This window comes from Mus caroli, unplaced genomic scaffold (genome assembly GCF_978045245.1).
Source record: "Mus caroli unplaced genomic scaffold, Mus_caroli_1 scaffold_2, whole genome shotgun sequence".
Lineage (NCBI taxonomy): Eukaryota > Metazoa > Chordata > Mammalia > Rodentia > Muridae > Mus > Mus caroli.
This window is the reverse complement of record NW_028227257.1, coordinates 27,722,462-27,738,918: the sequence shown is the minus strand read 5'-3', so window position 1 is coordinate 27,738,918 and position 16,457 is coordinate 27,722,462. Positions and strand designations below refer to the sequence as shown.

The following is a 16,457-nucleotide window of genomic DNA, read 5'->3' as shown; positions in this document are numbered from 1 at the left end:
CACGCGTTTCCCAGGTACCTACCGTGTCCTAAACACTGCTTAATCCTCTCCTTAATCATGGGCGGCCAACATTACTATATATGCTTTAGCGATAAGGAACCTGAGGCACTGAGTCCTTTGTCTAAGGTGACAAGTTAGATGGGTCCTGGATTGGAACTCGGTTCTCTCTCTATCTCCACTCTGAGATGTCACCTCTTTGAGACACTCGCTCATCTTCAGATTAGCTTTGAACCAGGTCAGGATGAGCTCATGAGCTCGCCCACAGTGCAGAACATACGCTCCCTGACATCCTGACACCTGGCCCCTCTACAGCTGCAGACACCTTCCAGAAAGCTGAGGAGACTCTGACTTCCTCTAAGGGAACCTCTAAATGTCTGCTGCCTCGTAAATTTACTTCTATGGACTTCCCTGGCTTTTCCCCCAATGCCTCCCATTTCTTATTAACTGTCCCCACTTCCTCCAGCAGAGTGGGCCTGCCATCCTCCCTCGTGAGACCCACCCTGATGATGGAGATGCAGGGGACAGAGCTGGAGGGAACATCCCTAGGGCTGAGCTGTGCAAGGCTGAGTGGGAGCCCCAAGCACACCCTCAATCCAGTTCAGAGAGTGCAGGATTCCATCCAAAGCATCTTCAGGGTGCCAGGCAGGTAAACAGTGTTGCAATTGCTATCACTGTTGCAACCCCCATGTGGCACTGGCCCTTTCTGTGAGAGCCAGAGTCTGGCATCATAAATCCAATAACCTATGCTAAGGCACCTAGCATACAGTGATTGCTGGGTGAATGTTGGAGATCTTTAAATGCTAGATTCGAAGGCAGAACTATACCACCCTAACATTTTTCTAACAGTGTCTACAAGTATTGTGTTCACCATGCAAAGTTATGCTCAGTTTCCAGCCCTTCCTATACTCTTGCATGCAAACTGAGTGTACACCTCTGGCTTTGTCTCTGAACTATGGAGAGCTCCCTGCTACCAGCTCTGCGGACCCTCAAAGAGCAGCAAGTACTTAATTGGCTGCAGAGCCTTGATGACGGCATATTGAAACTTGCCCTGTGCCAGGCATGTTATGGTCACTAGAGAAAGACTCTGCCTAAAACTGTGTTCTCAAAGCTGCTCATACACTAGCTTGGTAGTAGTTGAGCGTGGGTCAGACATGTTCATAGGCAACCCACTTACCCCATAGGCAGTAGCTTCCAGGGGCAATATTCAGGGGTCCAGAAATCCTGGACAATCAAAGAGTACTCCTGGGAGGGGCAAGGCTTGGGGCAAACGAGTCTTTTTTGGAGGATAATCCCAGAAAATGAGGTGTTCTCAAAAATAACAGAGCAGGGCAGGAGAAATAATTCAGTCAATAAAGCCCATGCCTTTGGAGCGTAAGGACACAAGTTTAATCCCAGAACCGGAGCTTTTGAAGTCAGGCATGGTGGCATGTGCTTGTGTCCACCGTGATGGAGAAGTGAAGATGAGGCTCACTGGAGCTCAGTGGGATAATAAAATACTCGGTCTCAAAAAATACCTGAGGAAGGACACTAGAGATTGTTCTCTGGCCTCCATATGTACACAAACATATATGTACACTGGTACACACACACAAACATTCTACACACACACACACACACATACACACACACACACACAAACACACACATTATAAAAATGTCAGAGTTTGCATCCACCTGGATCATATATTCCCCAAACCCAAATGTTCATTCACTATGGCTCCTGGGACCATACCGTGTCCAATTATATAGGAAAGGCTTGGAGGGCTAGCTTGGGGTGGGGTGGGATGGGGGCTAGAAACCACTGGAAGCCCTGGAAACTGCAAAGGAGGAGCAGGGGAGAAGGATGACAGCTTGCCCTGGGCCCTATCTCCAGGTCAGTGGCTAAGTGGGAAGATCCACAGAGAAGCCAGAGGCAGGGATGAGGGGACTAGCAGTGGCAGACAGGAGGCGCCCTTGTTTGTTAGATGCAGTATCAGGAACTGAGCAGAGATGGGACACTCTCTTCATACTCTCTCATGGGGATTCACAAGAGATTCAAGTCCCTGGGTTTCCTAAGGCACATGAGATCAATAGGAGGTTTCCTGGCCCCTGAGGTAGAGGTCCCCAGAGAATCAGACTCCTGTTCCGGTTCCCAGAGAGGAGACGAACATTACTGGGTCTTTAATGGCCAGAGGAAGAAGCCAGAGCCTATAAGTGGGTGGGCAACCTGTGAGTCCCAAAGCCAGAACCCCTAGCTGGTCACAACTGTACTTGACACTGGTCCCCAGGGTTAGGAGAGCATGCTTAAGGGTACATTTATGTCTTCATGGCTGGTCATGAACACCATTCCTTACTATAGACAGATAGAGCCTGAGGGTGACAGGCATGGACTGAGCCAGTCATATAGAGACCTTGTGCCTGCAGGACTAGCTCCCAGGTCCTGCCTGGCTGTCCCTGACATCTGCTTCCCTCTATGTAGTAGTATATAAGCATATATACAAACATATATACTGCATATATATGCTTATGTACTATATATGCTATATATTTACATATTTATATATAAAATATATAATTATATATAGTATATGTACTATCATTGTATTATATAGTATATTGTATATATAGCATATATACATACCCCTTATAGTAATATATAAAAATACATATTCTTAAATATATTAGTATATATAATATATATAGTATATTTTATTATATAGTATACTATATATATTGTATATATACTATATATATATATACTGCACATATATATACTTATACTATATAATATATATTGCATATAAGTATATATAATATAGAAGCCTCTTAGTGACCTGAGCCAGCTCCTGCCTCAGCGGCTCAGGCAAGCTTTCCCTATGTTTTTCAACCTGTGCCAAGAACTGAATGCCGGGTCCTGAATGTGCAGGGCTCTCACCAAACCCGCCTACCCCTCAGCACACTCACTGAATGGTGTCACTAAATCATATGGTGAACAAAGTCACAGTCTCTTGTCACCTATGAATAAGTGAAGATGAGTCTCAGTGGAGTGAAGATGCCTTCCCAGTGCCAGGCAATGACACACTGGCCATGTTGGGGTTTGAATCCAGGCACTCTGACCTACCCTAACCCCACAGTCATGATCACCCTGGAGGCTTGGACCTAGTCACAGAGTTTGGTAAGGAAATAGAGACCCTCTGTCCCCTTGCAGGAGGGGGGGTCCCTGAGGATTGATCCATGAGGGCTGGACTGGCTAGGAGGGCTTTATGGAAGAAGTGTGGAATAGACCAGCTGTAATGTTGAAGTGGCAGGGCTGGCAGGCAAAGAGCATGTAACCCAGCCTGTACCAGCTGCTCCAGACTGAAAGCTGGCCCTGCTGGTGACTGAGTCTGAGAGCCTGAGCAGGTTCCTGTGGCTCTTGGCATCCCCCTTTTCTTGCATAGGAAAAGGTATCATGAGGTTTAAATGAAAATGAGTTACCCTTCTCAAGACACTGTAACAATGCCTGGCCCAGGGCAGATGCTTGAAAGACTTCTACCTGCTTTCCTCACTCTGTGACTTCCACACACAGCTCTCTAGGACCCAAATCCAACCAGTATAAAAGTCCCAGGAGCGGTGAGCAGCGGTGAGCGCTGTGATCCCAGGGTGGCAAGTAAGGAGAGCCACCATCAAGGACAATGACCTGGTCAGATCAGGGTACATTTCTCATGCAAAAACAACAGGTTGGAAACTTTTCCAGAGCAGAACCCGTGGAGGAGCCCCAGCCTGACTCTGTGCCCCTTTCTTACCCCACCTCACCACTGCCTCCAGCCTCTCTGTGAATGACAGCAGCAGTTCAGCAGGGCGCAAGAACAGCCTGGCTCCTCAGGGCACCAAGTTCAGCACCAAAGACATGGACAATGATAATTGCATGTGCAAATGTGCTCAGATGCTGTCTGGAGGTGAGTTTATCATGATGAAACCTGTTGGTGGGTGTGTCCAGATGATATCTGGAGGTGGATGTGCTCTGATGATGTCTGGAGGTGAGTGTATCTGACGATACCTGCTGGTGGGTGTGTCCAGATGATGTTTGGAGGTGGGTGTGTCCAAATATTGTCTGGAGATGGGTGCTCCTGGTGAGACTCTAGCCAAACCTCCCTCTTTCTAGTCACTGGAGTTCCCATTGGGTTGTACTGGGAGATGGCAAGGATAGCTCCAGGAAGGCACGATGTTCCCATCCATCCCACCCTCTTGTCTGAGGATTCTCCTACTCCCCAGGCCAGGAAGAAACATCATGAGAGAGACCAGAAGCAGGGAAGGCAACTCCCTTGCCCACCTCCCTGTCAGGTGATACTCCTGGCAGGGAAAAGACCAGAGGCTGAAGATGGAATGGGAGCAGCACTGGTAAATGAGACCCAAGTCCCAGATACAGGGACCAGAAGAGGCAGTGACACAAGGTGGCAGAGGCAGAGAGGTGCAGGTGACAGCAGACAGCAAGGAGAGGACTAAAGTCCAATAGGTGGACTGGAAATGTGCAGAGCACACTGGAGACAGAGCCCCAGGGGAAGATAGGACAACAGAGAGACATGACACAGACAGAGGACATGCAGAGGGACATCCACAAACACAGAGACCACTAGAGTGAACAGGAGGACATGGCAGAGCCTGGTAGGAGATCATCAAAGGAAAAGGAAGAAGAGAGGGGTGTCAGAGGCACAGCAGGAAGTCACAAAGGGGCCTGAGGTGTGACTGTAACCTCTGCTACCCTCCAAGGCCCTGGCTTCACCTCTGCCCATACCCAGCCCACCACCTTCAGCAAACTGGCATCCCAAAATGACAGTCCACGAGCCTTATCCTCCCTGAATCTCGGCCACCAATCTCACCTCCTCCAAACTCTCTGTCCTCCCTCTTCCACTAGGGTGGTGGTTTGATGCCTGTGGCCTCTCCAACCTCAATGGCATCTACTATTCAGTTCATCAGCACTTGCACAAGATCAATGGCATCCGCTGGCACTACTTCCGAGGCCCCAGCTACTCACTGCACGGCACACGCATGATGCTGAGGCCAATGGGTGCCTGACACACAGCCCTGCAGAGACTGATGCCGTAGGAAGATTCTCAACCCAGGTGACTCTGTGTGCGCTGGGCCCTGCCCAGAAATCAGTGCCCAGGGCTCATCTTGACATTCTGGAACATCGGAGCCAGCTTACCCTGCCCCTGAATTACAAGAGTCGCCTGCCTCCCTGTGCCCCTCTAGTGTGAAATGCTGGGTGCTTGAGGCACCTGCCTCTGTGGGACCCATACTCTTTCCCCTCCTGCTGCATGCATGCAGGGACTCCCTGCCATGACCTGAGGCAGATTGAACTTGACCCCCTCAGAGGGTGGGGTTGCAGCAGGTGGGAAAATCTTGCAGCCTGGGGTGCCCTCCTCCAGGTGAGAACGAGAGTCTCTCCCTCTTCTCTAATTCCAAGTTTCTCTAGGCTTGAGATGTCCGCAGACTTTCTTTCCAAGGCTGGTGAACACTGTTCCCACTCCCAGTCCCCAGTGCTAGCCACCATTCCCCAAGCCCCGTGGCTCTTGGACTTCAATGACTGAGTCAGACCTGGTCTCTCAGAGGCTTCTAGAAATAGGCGCCAGAGTGCCCTAGTGTTTTCCATAGGTAATAACTAAGGATCCTCTCTAAAGTACTTTGGATAAAGTGAGAGAGAAACAGCAGGTTAAATAAAGAGAATAGACTTTCCTAACTGCAGGACTTGTCAGCATCTTTCATATGTTTCCAAGCCTAACAGTCACCCATGAAGAAGTTAGGGGAAGCAGCTTTCTCAAAGTTATTTCCTTGAAAATGAGGACTAGGCCTGGCAGTGGTGGCGCACATCTTTAATCCCAGCATCCAAAGCCAAGTTACACGATCATATCCAGCCAAGGTAGGGCCGCTCGGACCAAACAAGTCTTGTTTGCCAGAAGCAAGGAAGCAGGAGGAATTCCACTTCCTCTTCTCTGTCTCTTACCGCTGTCCCTGTCGCAACCTCCCTGCTCCCCAGTTTTTGCCTCGGGTAGCAGTTTAGCCCCAGATTGCCTCAGATAATCAAGGACCTGAGGTGTCCTGCCCAGAGGCCCCAGGAACGATTCTGAAGAGCCTTGGTTCTCTCTGGGAGTCAATGTCGCATGAAGCACCTGCTAACCTCTGACAGCCCTGAGGACAGCAATGCCAACCCACCACAGCTGCTGGAGGAGTCTGGCAGGAACAGGGATGGCTTGGAGAGCAGGCTGCATCTCCTGGAGGCTGCAGTCCCTGCAAACAGGATCGGGAATGTTTGCAGCTGAAATTCCTACCCCAAATCTTTGATCCTTCTTCTTGCCTCCACCATCCAAATGATAGGTGTCCTATCATTTCTGTGGTGAAGAAAGAAAAAGGTTCATCCAGGTGCACAGCCATTCACTCCAGCTCACCTTCTTCCTTCAGCTCTCTGGAGACATGTGTCCACCTACCATAAAAAAACTAAAGTGCTGTCCTTGCTGCCCATCACAAGGCTAACGGAACTTTCTGGAAGGATCTCCAAACCAGGCTGTTCTCATTGGTGCCTGGTGGGTCCCAGTGGAGGTAGCCAGACAGCACACACTGTTCCTGAGAGCACTGCATGAGGCCAGTAAAGGCTGTTGCTATACTGGAGTTCACTGTGTTCATACCACGGACCTAACCAAAGACAAGAGGGAAGGTGGCTCTTAGGGGAGGGAGGGAGGAAACAGGCAGCCTTCATTGGAAGGGTCCCTCAGTGACTTCAGAAATGGATTCTCTGGTTTTCCTTTCCATCACTGTCTGTGTGAGCCTTTGCTACTCTCTTTTAAAGATGCTTTGGGAAGCAGATAAATTGTTGCCTTAGCAACTGCATCAGCAGCCTCTTTGATAGAGCAGCTTTTCAGAGATGTGCAGCATTGGACCTGCTGGGTTCATCTGAGCTCACTCATTCTGTATGGGTGCATTCACTTGTACAGCTGTGAATGGTTGAAGACCTACCTGGACCAGGCCTGGTGGGGTGATGGGGATGAAGCAATGTATAGACAGATGTCTACAGCCTGCGTCACTGAACTGAACAGGCTTAGAGGAAGACAACCAAAAAGTAGATTAAAGTTAGTCAGGATGAGGTGAAAAAATATATATACCATAAATGCAGACAATATGCAGGACAGACCAGAGAGAATTACAGAGAAAACAACTAATAGACCTCTAAGGAGGAGATCTGGTGTGTGTGTGTGTGTGTGTGTGTGTGTGTGTGTGTGTGTGTGTTGCTTGGATATATTTATAAGCACCATGTACATTCCTAGCACCCAAGAAGGTCAGAAGAGAATATCCTTGATCCCTGAAGCTGAAGTTACAGGTGGTTGTGAGTCATCATGTGGGTTCTGGGAACTGAACTAGGGTCCTTAGGAGATAAATGCATGACTTTGGCTACAGGGAAAGAAAGGGACTCCTTTCTGAGGTCACCAGGAGATACATGGGGTAACAGCCTTTGGCTCCCAGTAGGCTCTATTGTCCTGTGTTACAAGTCTCAGAGACATTAGAGTACAGGCTAAGCTAATGGAGCCAGAATTCTGTGGATTCAATAGACCTGGAATGGAATAACCATGCCTAGTAGGTAGCTCTGCTGTTCCGGGCCAGAGCTCTCTTCCCTGCACAGGGGAACTGGCACAATGGTGACATCTAAGTGGCAGGAAGGGAATAGGACATGTGGCCTACCTACCCTCTAGCCCCATCCTACCTCCATCTTTTGCTCCTAAGAGATCATACTTCCCTCCTGGAGTGTGTTCCTCTTGGCTAAAGCCCTCAGGGACCCTAGAACTCTAAGAAGAAATTCTAGAATTCAGCCTCCAGCCAGGGCTCTCCATGACTTCTGAATCTGCCTCTTCCCAGGGTTCCTACTATGGAGTAAGAGTCCAGGTGTCCATAGGCTGCCATGGAAGAACTGTCCATTTCCAGTTGACTTTCATGTCCATGTGGCATAATCCAGGGCCCTGGATTTAGCGCTGGTGCAAGAAACACAGAAGACTATTCTCCAGCTTTGCCCCCTTGCAGAGGGAAGGTAGGGCCTGTGAGATCCCTATGACCTAGTAAGTCATCAGGCCTGGGAACAGAGCGATATACTGCCCATTCTCTGTGACAACTTATGGAATTACTCTCCATGCCACTTCCACGGCACAGGAGCCTACCTTCAGATATCTCCAAAGCCCCATAATCACTCAGTGATAGCTCAGTAGACCCCCTTTCATAGCTGGGAAAACTGAGGCATGGGAAAGTGATATGATATCACACGGCTAAAGCCTCATGCAAGGGACTATAGGAGTACTGTAAACACAGACCACCCACTCCGGAATGAGCCCTGTCAAAGGAAAACAACTGAATACTCAGAACCTCCTGGGCACTGCCAGCCAGCTCTGGAAACTCACATAGAAAGTGAAGTTCACTCCCGGCACGCTTGCCTCACAAGAGACAGGACCTGTGTGCTCTGGCTCCCTGACTGTCCTGCCATGGTTTCAGGACACACAGGCACATGCCAGACAAGTCTTCTGCTGCTGTACTACCCTCCCAGCCCTGGAAGAGAGTTCCGGTGTTGATTCTGGTCTGGAAAGGGGTGAGGGATCAGAGTGTCTCCTGGCTGTCCCAGACCCTTCCTGGGTGGCCAACACCTGCCACTTCCCATCCAGAGTCTGGAAGCCATTGTGCCTAGACTTTAGGAATAGAGTGGGTTGAGAGAGCAGTGGATTAGAACCCACATGATGACTGTGCAATTGGTGACCACTGTGTCAAGGGTGGCCTAGGGTACTACTGTGTTTTCCCATCATCCCCTGCTTCTTGCTCATTGTCACTACTGAAACTCAGAAATGGACCCCAAAGGCTCTCAACACAGAAGCCAGTCCAGGAATCTGTTCTTTTTTTTTTTGCTGTTTAGGAAATGATCTCAGGGTTCCATGGAAACACAGTTTGAGAATAAGTCCCAAAGAAAGGTAAAAGATTATCTAACACCCTTACATCTGTGTCCTCAAGCAGGCCTAAGGGCTGTGACCAGAAAGCACATTGTAAGTAGCCTCTGAGAAGCAACAGAAGATAATGAGTAAGTACTAGTAAACTCAGACAGTGGAAGGCGCGTCTTCACTTGGAGGAGGCTCGGCACAGTGTCCAGGGTCCTGGGAACACTGGCTTCCCAACCTTTGTGAGGGTTGCAGGTGTGTTCAGTTTGTTCTTGCACTTAAAGTGTGTCTCTCCATGAAGTCAGGCATGTGAGGAAGGAGCAGACATGTTCACACACACTAAAAAGGGAAAGAAAGCCATTCTGGGAAGAAAATATGATTTTGTAGAGGAATTCAGGGGCAGTTAAACTGCATGTGGCTTTCCCTGTGACATAGGCATTGCACTTTCTAGGGCCCTCCCTGACACATCATGAATATTCTGTGCTTCTAAGAAAAGACTGGCTTCCACTCAAATAAATAAATGATACTGTTTATCTGGGGACATCCAAGAACTTCAGTCTTAGTAGCAAAAGCAAGCATTCTGCATCTTGTCCCAGTGATGGGCTCTGTGGTAAGGAAAGCCTCCAACACAGGGAGCCTCCGCCTAGGCAGCCACCACACACCACCCTCTGCTTGATCTGGACCTCATCAAGGGTCCGTGCATGCGGGCTCCCACAGTTCTCTGCTCACGTGGAACTGTGCGCACCACCCATGAGCTGCAGACACCCACTCCCCTCCTCACGTGCACATCTCATTGTCTGATCAGACCTCACTCCCAGCACCAGGCGCAGATATAAGAACTTGGACATGACAGCAACAGAGCCTTAAAACAAGAAGACAGCCCTTTCTGCCCAGGACAGGGCCAGGAGTCATGAAGGGCAGCAACTGGCAGAACTGAGATGAGTCAAGGACGAAACAGAATTCCAGGAGTGATGTGTCCACTGCAGGGGCATCCAAGGCATCTGAGAGTGGTTTAGACAAGGTAAAAATCCGTCCAACTCTTAGGTGAAGAGGGCAATGGTTGGCAAGTCTGTTCTTCCATCAGAAGAGCCCCAAACCTTTACTGTCTTTTTAAATCCATGTGGTTTAAATCCATGGCTCTCCTCATGGACCAAGCTGCTGGGCTCTGGCCATCACACCATACCTTAGATCAAAGGGAAAGTGCTGTGCACAGGACCCAGCGTCTGGCCTAGTCAGCTCCAGCAAGCAGGTTTCCTATCTTCTTCCCAGGCGTTTCTCCTTGTAAAGCATCTGCAGAGATGACTCGGTGGTTGCATCAATGGATCGCTGGATGCCCTTCTGGAGGACTAGAGTTCGATTCCCAGATCACATCAGGCAGTTCCCAACCATCTGTAGCCGTGGTTGCAGGAATCCACTGTCCTACCCTCTTTAGGCCTCCACCAGACACACGTAGTACACAGACATACAATCTGACAAAATACCCATAGACATAAAATATTACACAAGTAAATAAATAAATAAAATTATCTGCAGAACCTAGTTACATGACTGCCTAAATCAGAAACGTGATTTCTACATGTGCATATTGCCTGCAGTAGTGTGTGTGTGTGTGTGTGTGTCTGTGTGTCTGTGTGTCTGTGTCTGTGTTCTTTGACAATCTTCCAATCAAGGTGTTTCACCCTCTTGTCCTTCCCCACATTGGAGCCTTATGACTGCTCAGACCAGTAGAGCAGGTGTCATATGGTGACCTTGAACATCAGGCCATAAAAGACCACAAAGCTTATTATGCAAGACTGGTCAGGAGTAAGTAAATGCCTGCTTGTTTGAGGCTCAGGGCCTGGGCTCAGGAGCCCATGTATTGATTTCAATGTCCTGCTCCTCAGAGTCTCCCACTTTCTCTCTGGTGTCATGATGAGCCACGCCCCCATCCACTCTTCAAAGGGGAAAAGGGCCACTTGAAGTGCTGTTGTTGTCAGCTGAGAAACAGCAAAACCGACTGACTTCTGGGAGCTGAACCCAGAAGACTGCCAGCCTTAGGTGTCCCTGCAAGACAGTCTGAGGCTCACAACCACAGGTTGGACCTGGGTGGGACATAAAGACCTCACAAGACACCATCAGCAGAGATGCCTTGTAACTGATGAGCTGGACAGGAACAAGGCCTCTCTGCCACTGTCTATACAAAACCCACTGTTTCCATGTGGGTTACAGCACTGGTCTCCATCCTGCTCTCTCTGCCTCCACTACAGTACTAGATTTACTAAAGTACCATTTCACTACCCCAGCATCTCCATGGTACCCAACCCAGGGCAACGCTCACCCCCAAACTCTCTTGGCAGTCACCCACATGCCATCACAAGCCCTCACTAAGATAGTCTTCCTGACACTGAGGGTCACCCAGCCAGTATCCCTCTGCAGCTGCAATGATGCTCTCATTAAAAACTTTGGGACAGCTCCCTTGTGCTTTCAAGTTAGAGATCTTCAGACTGAAAATGAATTAAAATAATTTGATATGTAATATATATCATATATTTAATAAAACATATGAGAGGTCAGCCCCTCAGCCTAGAACTCTCGGCAGACCATAACACTGCAACAATGTCATCAATATTACACATTTCAGAGTATGTCTTTTATTCTTTGAAAATTTATATATGTACTCAGTGTGTTGTGCTAAGACCCACTTCCTACACCCTCCCTCCAACTCCGTCCTCAACACATCTCTCTCTGTTTCTATCAATGTATGCATAATTATTAAGATAGTGATGTTAAGTATCAGTACGTATTCACCTCAACTGTACGGTCATAAATATGACTTGCTTCAGGAATTCGATTCTCACAACTCTCTGTCCCTGAAGAAACGTAATCCCATCTACTTACCATTAGGCTGCATTGCTCATAATGGGATGTTCAAGGAGATTGGTGGCACAAGCCTGTGACACCAGCACTCAGGAGACTGAGGCAGGAAGACCCAAGGTTGGGTCTAATCTGAGCTACATAGTGAAACCCTGTCTTGAAAACAAAGGAAGATTTGAAATAGCCCTTTTAAGAAGTTTAAGCCTTTGCTACATTAAAAATAAAACAAAACAAAAAACTTGCATTTAAAAAAAATAACTTATGGTATAAAAGGGACATGGTAGGGCTGGAGAGATGGCTCAGTGGTTGAGCACTGACTGTACCTTCCGAAGGTCCCGAGTTCAAATCCCAGAAACCACGTGGTGGCTTACAACCATCCGTAATGAGATCTGATGCCCTCTTCTGGGGTGTCTGAAGACAGCTACAGTGTACTATATTTAATAAAGAAATAAACCTTTAAAAAAAAAAAGGACAGGGTACTAGAGTGCATGTGGCCCAGGGCCTGACCTCTAGATTTGCCTGATTCTGGACAGGCTCTGAGGGGACAGCAGATTCTGACTGACCATGCGACTGTGGGCGGTGGACCAGCTCAGAGAGCTGCTTGCTGTGTGCCTCTGCATCCTCCAGCAGCCTGGCTGGGTTGCATGGTACTCGCCTGTGTCTAGCTTTGGCCTTCCCTGTTAGTCAGAGGGAAGGCATAGAGAGAGGCCAGGCTTTGAGGGGGCTCTGCAGAGTCATGTCTCACCAGGCAGCTGAGAGGATGGAATGACTCTCACACTGCTGAGAGATGCCCACCTCGGTGTGTTTCTCTCCCATGTCAAAGAGTCTGCCAAACCAGATGAAGCCGGTAGACAGCATTGTTTTCACAAGGCTGGAGAACAGCAGTGGACTCCAGCTTCCCAGATAAATATGCATGAGTCATATCTACATAAGCCAATTATGAGATATTAAGAGATAAACTTCCATGAAGAAGCATTCTACATATGCATGTGAGGCCACCTAGACCAGATGGAAACTGTCCACCCCCAAAATATGGGCTACGCCTAGGACAGAAGAGGACAGAAACAGAGTGGCATAGTGATGGACAACCTGCCAGAGGACTGACGTCTTTCTAAAAGCACATGTGAAGACAGCAAGAGGGGAGGGTGAGGCAGGCTCTGCTGCCTTTCTTCAAACACGGAGTCCAAACAAAAAGAAGATATCTGAAAATTCACAAAATACCTGTCAGAGCCCAGAAGAGCCAAAGGAGAGACATGACAGCTAGATTTTAGAAAGCTGTCCTGGATGGACCTTCAGCCCGGGGCCTTGGGGATCGACTGAGGAAATATGATAAGGTGTGAACCTATCAGCCAATGATGCTGTGACAATATTGGTTAATTGTGATGCATGCAGTACAGTGTTACTGATGCATGAAGCATACAAGCCTGGGACCTGGCAGCCCTAACCCCCATTCTCCATAGGTCAGTTACAGAGACAGGTCACGGTGTAAAGCAGAGAACGGAGATAAATCCAATTCACGTTGGGAAGAGGAACAAAGAGATCCAGTGACCACTCAGGGACCACTTGTCCCCTCCTGACAAGCCCTTCCAGGGGTCCTGACATGAGACTTATGTTGAAATGGAAGGTCAGAGGTATGCATAGTTTGAGCAGTGAAATCTCTCTCCTGGAGACAGTTCTTCCTCTGCCAAATACCAGCCTTCAACCTTGTCCTTTTCCCAGCATAAGACTTGTGGAGACCCCAGTTTCTTAAGGACCACTAAGGAGGGCACAAGTGTCTCTCCTTGGAATAGCTTCACCCATGCTGGGGCCCTTACATCCTAATATGTTGGTGGTGGGGAAATGACATGACATACAGGGACTCTGCCCTGTCTTTCAATAGCTATGTTGTTGCTGTTGTCTGTCTGTCTGTCTGTTTTCTTTTTTAAGGCAGGATCTTTCTACTTAGTCCTGACTGTCCTGGAACTCACTATACAGACCAGGCTGACCTCAAACTCACAGAAATCCACCTGCCTCTGTCTCCAAAGTGCTGGGACTAAAGGTGTGTGCCAGTGTACCTGGCTTTTGCAATAACCCTTAAATATAAAATTGTTCTAAAACAATAGTTCCTTAATTTTATGCATAAGGGTGTTTTGCCAGCATGTGTGTGTCTACCACATGTGTGCTCGGTACCCACAGAGGTCAAAAGAAGGCATCAGATCCCCCTGGAACTGGAGTGACAAACAGTCGTGAGCAGGGGGAATCAATCCCAACCCTGTGGAAGAGAATCCAGTGCTCTTAAGCACTGAGCATCTTTCCAGGCCATGACTGGGTGTTGCTGTTGATGTTGTTTTCAGATTTGTTTCTTTTATGTGTATGAGCGCTTGCCTGGGTTTATATATGCCTGTTGCCTCAGAGGTCTGAACTGGAGTTCTAGACGAGCTCTGGGAACTGAACCCAGGTCCTCTGCTGCAGCAGCATGTGCTCTTAACCACTGAGCCATCCTGCCAGTCCCCGGCTGGTTTTGTTTTGTTCTGGTTTGCTTTAAGTATAGAAAGAGTCTGACCAGAGCAGACCTATGTTGATGTGTCATCAATGTCAGTTCCTCCTTAACTTCAGGTTGTTCCAGCTGGACTTTAACAGTTCATTTTTAACCTTTTGATTCAAGATGTCAACCGGGCTCCAGTCTTAATCCCCGAGCTCTATGCCAGAAGTGAGAGAGAAAGAGAAAGAGAGGGAGAGGGAGAGGGAGAGGGAGAGGGAGAGGGAGAGGGAGAGGGAGAGGGAGAGGGAGAGGGAGAGGGAGAGGGAGAGGGAGAGGGAGAGGGAGAGGGAGAGGGAGAGGGAGAGGGAGAGGGAGAGGGAGAGGGAGAGGGAGAGGGAGAGGGAGAGGGAGAGGGAGAGGGAGAGGAGGGAGAGGGAGAGGGAGAGGGAGAGGGAGAGGGAGAGGGAGAGGGAGAGGGAGAGGGAGAGGGAGAGGGAGAGGGAGAGGGAGAGGGAGAGGGAGGAGAGGGAGAGGGAGAGGGAGAGGGAGAGGGAGAGGGAGAGAGAAGCAAAGGGACTTTCCTACCAGCTGCACAAGTGCCTCTCCTGGAGATATGTCACCGAAGTCTCACTTAATGGCTTGCATTTCTGGTAGTCAGTAGCTTCAAGAGCTGCCAGCACTCGAGTCTATGTTTGGAGGAGGAGGGGTTGAGACAGGGTTTCTCTGTATAACAGCCCTGGCTGTCCTGGAACTTGCTGTGTGGACCAGGCTGGCCCTGAACTCATAGACCTGCCTGCCTCTGCCTCCCAGGTGCTGGGATGAAGGGTGTGCAGCCACCACCGTAAACACTACCGTGTACTGAGGAGGGGGAGAACAGATTTGGGAAAACAAAGAAGCAGCAGAGAGAGGCAAGCAATAGCCCTCTGGGCTAATCCAACTCTAAGTTAGAGATGAACATTGTACTGCTTGAGGGTTTTGTCAGCTTGAGACAATCGAGGATTATCTGGGGAAGGGGAGCCTCAACTGCGAAAATGCCCTGTCCGACTAGCCCAAAGGCAAACCTGGGGAGCATTTGCTTGGTTAATGATGGATGTGAAAGAGCCCGGCCCTCTGTTAGTGGACACTGTTGATGCCCAGTGCCCTGGCAGGTGGTCCGGAGTTCTATAAGAAAGCATTGAGCAAGCCAGGAGGAGCAAGCTGATCCTTGGCATTCCTCTGTGACTTCTATTTAAGTTCCTGCCTCCAGGTTCCTGCCCTGCTCCAGTTCCTGCCCTGACTCCTCTCAGGAGAGACTATGATTGAGCATCTGTGATTGGAATGTGTAAGGCAAATAAAATGTTTCCTCCCCAGTTTGCTCTGGGCCGTGGTGTTTCGCCATAGCAACTGAAATCAAACTAGGACAAACACACTGAAGGTCAGGAGGGTCAGGGACTTTCCCAGAGCCGGAGCTGCGGATGAGGAGGCTGTCAGATCTGAAGCCACAGCCCTGACTTTTGGGGGCTGGGGGAAGGGCTCCACGGGTGATGTGAAGCACTTGCTGCACACACATGAGGACCTCAGTTGGATTTCCCAGAACCCACATAAACAGCAGGGCACTGCATACACCTGTAGCCTTGGTAGTCGGAACTGGGGTGGGAAGTGGAGAGGGGGACGGGTGAGGAGTAGTTCTTAGGGGCTCTAAATAATGAACTCCAAGTTCAGAGAGAGACCTGCCTCAAAAAATAAGGTGGGGGCCAGGTGCAATGGCACACGCCTTTAATCACAGCACTCAGGAGGCAGAGGCAACGTCCAAGTTCGAAGCCAGCCAGTTCTCCAGAACAAGTTCCAGGACAGCCAGAGCTACCCAGAGAAACCCTCTCTACACATGGCACATACCCGAGTGCACACATGTCTAAACATCATGCGCACACATACAATCAATAATGCATTAATTAATTACAAAATAGGATGGAAAGCTACTGAGGAAGACTCAGCATCAATACACACACACACACACACACACACACTCACATACATACACCCCACCCAGGTCCTGATTCCTGAGTGCATGCTCTGACCATTAGGCCATGCTGCCTGTCTTCAATATAATAGGGTTAGCCAAAGACATACTAGTGTTGTTTTGCTGAGTCTGAGCTGCTACCAGTAGTGTGGATATAGGACCATCAACAAGATGCCATTCCACCCTGGGTCATTACACACTTCCACCCAACTGTGCCAATAACCCC

At 49.0% G+C, this 16,457-nt stretch overlaps 1 protein-coding gene across 1 annotated transcript in view; it reads left to right on the top strand.

The window, feature by feature from the left end:
- Window positions 1-5,582, top strand: part of Angpt4 (angiopoietin 4) — a 32,984-nt gene extending 27,402 nt beyond the window's left edge. Inside the window, exons 8-9 of the mRNA XM_021156720.2 lie at window positions 3,787-3,917; window positions 4,874-5,582. Of these exons, the coding sequence (XP_021012379.1) occupies window positions 3,787-3,917; window positions 4,874-5,034 (292 nt within the window). The 3' untranslated portion in view covers window positions 5,035-5,582. The remainder of the gene's footprint in view (window positions 1-3,786; window positions 3,918-4,873) is intronic.
- The last annotated feature ends 10,875 nt before the right edge of the window (window positions 5,583-16,457 follow it).